This window comes from Alligator sinensis, unplaced genomic scaffold, assembly GCF_000455745.1.
Source record: "Alligator sinensis unplaced genomic scaffold, ASM45574v1 scaffold59_1, whole genome shotgun sequence".
Classification (NCBI taxonomy): domain Eukaryota; kingdom Metazoa; phylum Chordata; order Crocodylia; family Alligatoridae; genus Alligator; species Alligator sinensis.
The window spans coordinates 755278-765681 of NW_005841878.1; the positions used below are offsets into that span (position 1 = coordinate 755278).

A 10404-nucleotide genomic window follows, 5' to 3' on the forward strand; every position below is an offset into this window, starting at 1 on the left:
CCCCCCCCCCCCGCCCCTCCTGCCTCACTCGGCCTCCAGCTGGGCGTGGGGCGCTGTCCGTGCGCTCAGGGGTGCTGTGAGCCCGGGAGCGTCCAGGTAAGAGGCCTAGAGCAAGGCTTTCTTGGGCCGGTGCCTTTTGCCCGCCCACCAGCGAGTCTCAGCCTGTCTGCTGCAGCACCCTGGGGTGCCTTGAGGGCCTTTCAAGGGTGTCACCCCATGTGAGCACTGATAGGCATGCACTTGTGGTCCCCCAGAGATTTCGTACAGGAATCCGTAGCGGGCTTTGGGAGTTCCTTGAAACAGGAGAACTGCTGGATTCTGTTTCTGCAGGCCAAAAAAGAGTGAGGACCAAGAGCTGGCATTTTCCAAGCAGGTCCTCCAGTCTTCAAAGCTTGAGAACCACTGGCATCGACAACCTCTTTCCCCAGGATGCAGTTGGTCCAGTTGTGGGCTGCAGTCCCTCAATATGGGGATTTTGCTCTTCCTCTAGGTGGGGAAGTCAGCAGTGAGTCTAGAGATGACTGACGAGGCCAATCTTAAGAGCTACATGAATATATAAATTATACAGCACACAAAGTTCATGTACATACTCATGGTATATATGTGGAGGTATATAACACAGACACAAATATATATGAGGCATACACCATATGTTGTATGTATTATTAAATGATCCCCCATTTGTATTGTGAACTATTAATGTATATATGTTGCACATAAATAAAATGTATATATTTATAGATGTACATATAAATACAGTACATATTGACAGGGTGGCAGGGTAGCTGCCACATGGTGAATTCCTTAAACTGGTTTTTTCTCTTCTGTTCTGGATCCTACATGCAAATCCTTTCCAAAGTCTAGTCTGGCTGGAAAAGAATTCTTCCCTGTGCAAAAGCTGAGCCAGACTGGTGCAAACTACTCTTCCAAGGACCCATAGTTAAGCCCTTGTTTCAAAGTACACTGTCACAGCAGCTATGATTCTGGGCAATTTGCATGCAGGTCAAAGCATGTGTGTGGTACTGTGTCCCTAAGCAATCCTTCTTGCCTCTCTCTGTACTTCAGCAAATGCACCCTGGCACGGAGCTGTAGGGAAGAAGGATCCTGGTCTCATACAACAGTCATGATCCCATATTAGTGGGCTCTGCTCTAGCTGTGGCTGTCCAGAGAGGCAACACTATTAGCCATTAAGATAAGCAATACATAGCATGAGTTATCACTGCCCTTTTCTTCTACCTTTTCATTACGCCGCATTAATGAGACTCCCTTGGGATTAATCCTGCAGGGGAGAAGGCAGGAGTCTAGTGCCGGACATAGGCATGGGCGAACTGGGCAGCTGCCTGGGACCCAGACAGAAAGGGGGCCCCAAAATAGTAATTTTTTAATTATTATTATCATTTTCTCTGGTGAAGGGGGCCCGATACTAAAAGTTCACCCAGGAGTCTAGATACGGTGCTGCAGGAGTCCCACAAGCTCTGTAACAATACTCCCTTGAAGCTGGCATAGGAGCAGGTGAGAAGAGGTCTGGGGTGTTGGGTGTATGATTCATTTTGCTTGCTTCTGCACAGAAAAGAATATGCCTGGAAAAATTTTGGCTTAAAAATTGTTAGAGGGAGAAATGCATAGGTACTCTGAAAAGCAGCAAGTTCAGAAGGGTTAATTGTTGTGCTATGTGGCAACAAACTGCTAGGTGTTAAACTCCTTAATTATGCCCATACCGAGCTGTTAAAAAGTTTTAAACATGACAGCAATGATAAAAGTGGATGATGTTCTGATTTACTACACACATGCATGTTAAACACAGACACCATCAACTGCACTGAAGAGATCAACATTGCCCAAAAATCAGTAGACACTTCAAACAGAGTATCAAAACCAAATGATAGCATTTCATTATTTTGCAGGCTGGTAGGTTTTTGTGGGTGGATCAGTGATAGCAGGCAGATTCTTTTTGCTTGATAGTTTCTGGTCCTAACAATGGCCGTAAGATTACTTTTGAGCACAGTATTTTTATGCCAGTAATCAATCAACTATTTATATTATAAACCCTATGCAATTCACTTCTCATCTGTTAATCATCTAATTTTCTAATATTCCTTACTGTATAGACAAGTATGATTTATCAGCCTTCTACAGGCAACTAAATCCCGCTGACTTCTATTGTGCTGTTGCAAGACATGCTTTTGATTATTGTTTCAGCAATTAGGGGGCAGAAGACACCCATGAATATGACTTCTCTCCTGGCCTTATTTTTCATCAAGTACATTAAGCCTAAAATACACAATGCTTCTTGTTAACTGATCTAGCTCTCCACCACATGAAAACTATTGTTTCATGCATGATCTAGCAAAAGAAGAGCACCCTGTTGGTTTCCATGAGGCACGCGGCATTATTTATACCAAACAAAAAAACAAAGCCCTCTATATTAATGAAGGACGTCTGGAGTTTAAGGAGAGAGAGACATTTTCTGAGGCAGGATCGAGGCTGTACCAGCTGAGTGACAGGGCTGCTTACAGAGGAACTCAGCAACATGTCCCCTGTAGGCATCTGGTGTCTGCGCACTGTGTTTACAAGCCTGATGCACACACATGCTGCATTCTGCTGGGCTGGGGTCACAGTTAAAACAATAATCAACTCCATCATCCTGATGGAGACAGGGAAAGGGGAAGCTGTGCTCACTGTGACTGGCCCCCCAGCAGGAGCGGATCACGAATTTGTTCCTCTTGTTCAGTTTGGTTAAAACACAGGATGGTGCTTTGGGGGGGGGGAAAAGCTTAATCAAAACAAAACCTCCAAGCCTGGCCTGGTCCCTTTTGTTTCTGAAACCAAAGCCCTGCGACACATTCATCGCCGCCAAATTGTTGTGACATCAAATCCGGAAAACAGGATTTAAAACTCCTGCAGGGGAAAACCAAGTGGTGAAACAGACTAGGCTCAGCCATGCTGTGGTTGGGCACAATACCCGCCTGCTCAGGGCACCATCTCCCCCTGCAGGAGCTGAGGGCAGGATTTTCACACCCTGCTGCAGCTTAAATAGCAGACTACCCCACTGTAGCCAAAGCTGTTCATGTCTGCTCCCAGTGTAAACTGCTACTCACCCAGAATAAAGCTGGCTCCACTGCCTTGCCTATAATTGTCTGTTCTTATATATGTTCATTATATGCATATGTATACACACACATCTATAATATCATATATAGTATACTATATATAATAATACACAATAATATATAATTGTCTGTGGCAGTACCTCAGTATGAGGACTTCAATCTTTCACAAGATAGGGAAATCATGGATGAGTCCAGAGATGACTAAATACAGCATAATACAACACACAAAACTCAGATACATACCCGTGGTATGTATGTATAGGCATATAACAGGTACACATGTATAATACATATAGCATAATACATCATATGTCATATGGATTATTAAAATCACCCCATGTGTGTTGTAAACTATTAATTTATATATATACATATACATTACAATATGGGGTGGCAGAGTAGCTGCCATGTGGAAAAGTAAACTGGCTTTCTGTCTTCTCTTCTGAATCTTCCATGTGAGTCCTTTCCAAAGTCTATAGTCTGGCTAGAAAAGGATTCTTCCTTGTGCAAGAGATGAGCCAGACATTGCAAACTACTTTCCAAGGATCCATAGTCAAGCCCTTGCTTCAAAGTACACTGGAGTATACAGCTGATATTGATTCCGTACCATTTGCCTGCAGGTTAAGGCATGCATGTAGTACTGTGTCCGTGGTTTAGACAAGTATGATCCTCTCTTGAGCAGAGGATTGGACTACATGACCTCTTGAGGTCACTTCTAGCACTCATTTTCTATAACTGGCAACTCTACCTACTGAAGAGTTCTGATACAACTGTGCCTGTGGTTGAAAAACCCCAGTCCAGATAAATCCTTCACCTCTGGGACTGTCCAATCACTTCCCTCTCCTTCTCCAGAGTATGTGCAGGAGTGGGAACACTGTTGTGAATTATGGTGTTATACACTGCAGACTTTAGTTGCCTCTTAAAGTCTTTCCAGATCTCATTCTACACACTCCATAATCACTAACACTAATCATGGAACTAGCATTAGCATGTTTCCTGAACAAATGAAACCACAGGGAAGCTGCTTCAAACTCCCCAAATGTAATGCAGCAAGTGGTGATAAGGTTTGCTTTAATGGGAACATAAACTTTACAAGACCTTGAAAAGTTTTGTTCCTTTAAATTCCTTTTCCCTGTGCAATAAACAATTTCTGCATGGTTTTATCCCTACTACAGATTCCTATAAAGGCTGAAAACAATTTGCATTTCTCAAATGTGTGCACATTCTAGAGATTTTATGAGAGTTTGTTATCAAGTACAATAGCTTCAAGATTTAAAAACCAGGAATTGAAGCCATTAAGAAGATACTGATATATTTGTTTGAAAAATTAATCTGAAGGGCAGATATTTTTATTAATTTTGTAATCATTTCTTGAAACAGAACCAAGTTAATAATCTGAGCCAACAGCATACAAATGAGATACGTCTTAATGTCATGTTATCTCATATTCTTATTAGACTGTTGGATATTACATTCTTTTGCGATTAGGACCAGAGGGCTCAGCTTGTTACAAAGAAAGATATCAGTAAAAATACTCATCTCTTTAATAAAGTCTATTTTGAGAAGATAATTCAGGATCACACAGAGCTAAACACTCTATATATGCGATACCCAAGTGGCAGGTTAAAATATAGTTGAGATTTACTGAAGCACAGTGGGGATGGAGCAAATAATCTTTATCAAATTCAAAGCCATCTTTTCTTTAACCAGGTGCAAACTGAGGAAGAATCAGAACTAATTGATATCTAGCCCAAATACAAAAGGGGATTTATTAAATTATATCACCTTTAGCCTGTCTTTAATCTTTTAAGCCTTTCCCCCGCCCCAAGTACCTATTCAAACAAATTTAAAAGATAATATTTTAATGATATAATAGAGCAAAGTTATTCTACTGATTTAAATACAAATGTTATTACCCGTTTACAAAGGCTTAGACTGGATTCAGCACTCTTAGCATAGGCAAAACTCCCATTCAAAACTGTGGTGCTCAGATAATATAACATCTAGTTCTAACATGCAATTTTGCACTTGTAGATCTCAAATTCCTTTTACAAAGGATAGGTAGTAACTTACCCTCAATTTATAGAGAAAGAAACTGAGGTAAAAGAGTGTAGACTTGCTGAGCAATTCTATCAATAGTAAATGATACTGATATAAGCTGTAATATTGTAATTGTTTTGTCTACATAACCTGTAGTGCAGTGATTCTCACACAGGGTGCCATGAGACCCTTTTAAGGGTGTCACCTAATAATTAGCACTGCCCTAATAATTAGCACTGCTCAGTATGCAAACACCTACTTGTGATTCACAATACTAAACCCAGATATTTCACATAGAAATCCATAGTGTTGAAAACATTCTGTCCTATCTCTGCAATAAAAGAATTGCTTTATTACTTTTCTGTAGTAAAAAAAAAAAATGAGTGGAAGTGAAGAGGTGGCATTTTCTGAAGTGTGTTTGAATCTAATGGGTGGTGCCTTGAGTCTAAGAGATGGTGCCTTAAGTCTAATGAGCAGGGATCCTGGTTTTCTCTGATTTTAAAAAATCCCCAATTTTCAGTTTAAAAAAGTCACACCAAATCCATATTTTCCATGATTAAAATTAAACACCACTAATATATAGATTATTAGATTATTAGATATTAGATATAGATTATATATTAGCGGTGTTTCTATATATTAGTGGTGTTTCACTTAAATTGTGGAAAAATGTGGATTTGGGGTGACTTTTTTAACTGAAATTGGGAATTTTTTTTAAATCTGAGAAAACCAGGATCCCTGCTAATGATATTGAGAATCACTGCTGTAGCAATACAAATGTATCAATATGGCTATCTTACCCTCCACTACAAAGGGGAGATCTGGATTGGGATGTGGAATGCATAGGGGTTCTGTTGAAGGCCTGCTTGAGGTGATCAAAAGCTGCCTGGGCTTCTGGTGGCCAATGGAAGTGAACCCTCTTTTTTTAAGAGGGTCATGGTGGGGGCCTCTAATGCAGAAGTCAGCAAATCCCAAAAATCACTGGACCCCCCACATTTCTCTTGGAGGAGCCAAATCTATCACCTCCAACATTTTGCTTAGGTCCAATTGTAATCTCTCTGGGTTGATTATCTAATCCAGGATCCCATGGAGTGCAATCAAACTTGCATTTCTCTAGCTTTACATACAGCTGGTTCTTGCATAGGCTTTTCAGCATCAGGCAGATGTGCTGGTCATGTCCTTCCTGGGTCCCAGAAAAGATGTAGATGTTATACATGTAAATTACTACACACTGATCCAGGACATCCTGGAAAATATAATTCAGAAAGGTGGCCAGTGCATTTGTGAGCCCAAATGACATTACCAGATATTCAGTGTGGCCATAGCCAGTCTGAAAAGCTGTTTTCCATTTGTCCCCCTCCCAGATGCAGACCAAACGGCATCCCCTCTGAGGTCCAGAGCCTGCCCGAGTCTCTTGAATAGCTTGCTGATAGGGAGAACAGGTACTAGTTCCTGATTGTAACACTGTTAAGGGCCTGATAGTCCACACACAACCATAGGGCATGTTCTTTTTCATGACCAATAGTGTAGGTGGCCCTGCTGGGGATGTGGAGCAGTGAATTTATCCTTTAGCCAGGTTTTCCTTCATAGAATGCTTCAGGCACCCCTGTTCCAGCTCAGGTAATTAATGCAGACAGCCAAAGGGCATCATGGCCCCAGGCTGTAGATCTATAGGACAAGTCATAGAGCTAATGTGATGGCAGGCTGTTCGCATTCTTCCTGCTAAACACACTTTCTGCTAAATCAAAGTCCTGGTAATTAGGGGGAAGCATGGTGGCTGGTGCCAGGGCCTTTGTTGACATAGGCCCTGCTTTCTGGGCTACCACAGCCTGGGCTACCGCTGACCCCAACATCTGCAGTGTGCAGTGCCCCTCCATGAGGGAAGGCTGAGTTAGTAGGCCTCAAGGTGTGGCAGACAGGCTTTCTGGCAAAAGTCAGATTCAAATTGAATGATTCTCGGCTGTCAGTGAATTCTGACTTGTGGAGGAGCAAACACAGAATTCCCAGTATCAGGGAGGCATGGGGGCATCTGCAGATCAAATCAAGCCAAAGTGTAGAATCTCCATTTGGCCTTGGACAAAGACCCAGAGTGGGGCAGTTTCAAGCAATACAGGACCTGAATTGAGGGGAATGCCACCAATCAACTCAAACTTTACAGTACTGGGCTCGCATCTTACTGGAATAGTCTTCACTTTGGTGAAAGTGATGTCCATAAAATTGCTTGAGGCACCCAAGTCCATCATACTGTGGACATGGTAGGGTGGGACAGGTACACAGCGAGCAGTAACAGAGAATGCCCGAATGCTGGGATGGTCCCTGAAGAGGCCAAACCCACCATCTGACTTGGAATCCCTTACTCCATCTGGGTGCCCTTGTTTCCCAGCAGTGCCCCCCCATGCTTGGTGGGACAGGTAGCTGCAAAACCGCATTGCACACCACAATAAAGCAGAGACCAGCCATTTATCAACAGTGCCTTTTAGTTTGACAGATGGGATAGCCCCATGTCTATCTGCATTGGCTCCTCCCCTTGCTGTTTCTGGGGGAGCAGTAAAGCTGGAATCCAGGTGGAGGATCCTATCTGAGAGACTCCCCTCTTCTCCCGACACTGTTTTGTGAGGAGGTGCTCAATCCGAACACAGAGCTCAGTCAGGAAGTCCAAGTGAATAGGTGACTAACCCAGGCACTGGGACATGGGCAGTCTAACCTAGGTTAATTACATAAAGTGTAGGCATAGTCCAGGTTGGCTCCCCAGAGAGCAGAGGCCCAGAGGAGCCTGGTGTTAGAACTGGCTTTGGAAGCAGTAGCCAAAATTAGAATGAGCCAGGGTCAAGAGCCAAAGCCAGAGACAAGGTAAATTGAGGATTAACTGGGATTAGAAGCTAAAAGCCAGAGCCAAAGGTCAAACCAGACTTACAAGCAGGGGAGCAAAATCAAGGAATGCCAAGAGTATTGGAGCCAGGAGCCAAAACCAAAAGATCAGTAAGGAAGCACATAGAAGTCAGGAGCAAGAACTTCCACCTTTGCCCAAACGAAGAGACCACTGCTTGGTCCTAGCTTTTAAGGACTGAAGCAGATGGGACCTGCTGCCTGTGGCTTCAAGGGATTGACTGCCCTAATTGTCTCATTCAGCCCAGCTGGGACCCTAGCATGGCTCTGGACTTGCTGCAGATGGAGCTTGTTCTGGGGATGACTTGCTTTGATCTCTTGATTGGGAATGGCTGGGTCCAGGATTCTGACCTGGCCTCATTACACTTACCTGAGGTAGCAAACCTAAAGCTAGCCCTGCTAGGCATCCACCTGTTACAAAACATATCTGGACTGCAATTTGGACATAGGCAGATAAGGAGAAATTGTCCCTTGTTTAGCACATAACAAAATCTTACAGTTCTTAAGCAGGCAAAACTCTCACTAGTGTTATCTAGCTGTCTGTGTTTTAAAATTGCCCATAACTGAAGGGAGGAGGAGGCCATCAGGTCTGCAGTCCAGAGCATCCCCGTTCTGGGGAAGGGTATGGAAATAGTAGCCAGCACTTCGCAGTGCATTAGTCACTTGTCCCAGGCATGGATCAGCCTTGTAGCACTTCCACTATATGGAATTGCCAGGCAACAATTAAGGATCCTTTTTGCAGCACACTGAACCAGAACCTCACTGATACCCACTGATACCAGCAGGTAATCTGGTCCACTCTGTCCTAAGCACTCACAGGATCTCTGCTCCCTGTGTTTAGAAATAGAGAGGGAGGGGTTATGCTCCTTGCTTTGTATCTTCTCCAGCTTTGCCCACTCCACCCTCTTTCTGGTGGTTCTTTATTATCCTGTTACTATTCTTAGGAACTGTAACCAGGCATTTTTCATAGCATTATGGATCAAAGGAAATTTTATGTTTGTAAATGTTTCAAATTCCACCTTTTTACATTAATTTGCAAGAGCCAAATGCCTCAACTGCCAAGTATCATCTTTACCATAATTTGCATAGATTGACTCTTTGACTCATTGATCCTCCATGAAATCATAGAAATTAGACTATAGATCTGTTAAAAGATACACAAGGAAATGTAGTCCATTTCCTGCCAATGCAAGTTTATTTCTGTTTCTTTCTATAGAGTATTTGTTAGTGTAGTGGCATTCCAACTATAGCCCTTGATCCTTGGAGCCACTTTTGTCAAAACTGTGAAGCATCAGTCAGCCTTCAAGCAGTGACATTTCCTGCTACTTGTAGTCCGGTACAGAATTCTTTTGGGGTTTCTGGAGGCTATTTTGACCAACAAAACTCAACATAGCAAGTATTTGTCTGCACCCTGCACAGCTGCTTCTTGTCTTTCTTTGTTGAGTGTTTCTTTGGTGTAAATTCAACCATCATCAAAAGTCAGAGATAGCAAACACTAGAGGATAGAACCAAACTGCAAAAAGACCTAAAAAGACTATAGCAATGAGAGCTGCAGGCAATGTGGAAAACTCAATACTAATAAAATCCTTTACCCAGAGAGAGTAAACAAACAGCACAGATGCAAAATGGCACAACAGGCTACTTTAATGCAGTACTAAAATTACTTCTGAATGTAGCTAAGGCACTAAGTAAAGGTAGAGTTCGAAGGATAATACAAAAGGCATTTACATAGCCATGAATAAACATAGAATGCTTGCTGTGCTCTTATTCATAGGATCCTATTATTAGTGGCTTGTAAGAACTTGGATCCTTGCTGCTTTATTTTTTAAATTACTTGTGAATCCTGAGCTTCATATTAGTGCTGTTACTCAATATTAGTTAATTGCCATCATTAATTATTGTCCTCCTATTTAAAAAGTTCCAGACATTTCTATGCCATGTAATTCAGATGACTAAAAATAAATCACGACTAATAAAGTGCCAAAGTAAATAGTTCAAGAAGAAGTTGTCACTTATAATTTGTTATCATAAACTACTGGATGTATACTTATGTGTAATGAATACTTTCATAAAAGTCAAGCTGTGTTGGAGAATGATTCAAAGATAGAAAAAAAAGGCTATATTCATCTTGTAATTTATTTGCAACAAATAATATTAACCAGATACAAATATTAGATTTGGGAACAGGAGTTCTCTATCATAAGTAATCATCAAAAATACAATGAGTTGAAAATCACTGCTGTTATTGCTTTATCCCATCAAAATTTAAAATGCATCAAGTGATGAGGTTTCTGTTACTTCCTTAGAGAGACTATTCCCTAATCCAATAGATCTTATTATCAACATGTTTCATCTGAATATTCCCCTT

The 10404-nt window shown here is 41.9% G+C and overlaps 1 protein-coding gene across 1 annotated transcript in view; it reads right to left on the bottom strand.

Moving 5' to 3' along the window:
- The window catches only part of LOC102385488 (protocadherin-8-like), a 6462-nt gene extending 5218 nt beyond the window's left edge, over nt 1–1244 (bottom strand). The window contains 1 exon segment of the mRNA XM_006017305.3: nt 1237–1244. Within this exon segment, the coding sequence (XP_006017367.2) occupies nt 1237–1244 (8 nt within the window).
- Between the last annotated feature and the right edge of the window lie 9160 nt (nt 1245–10404).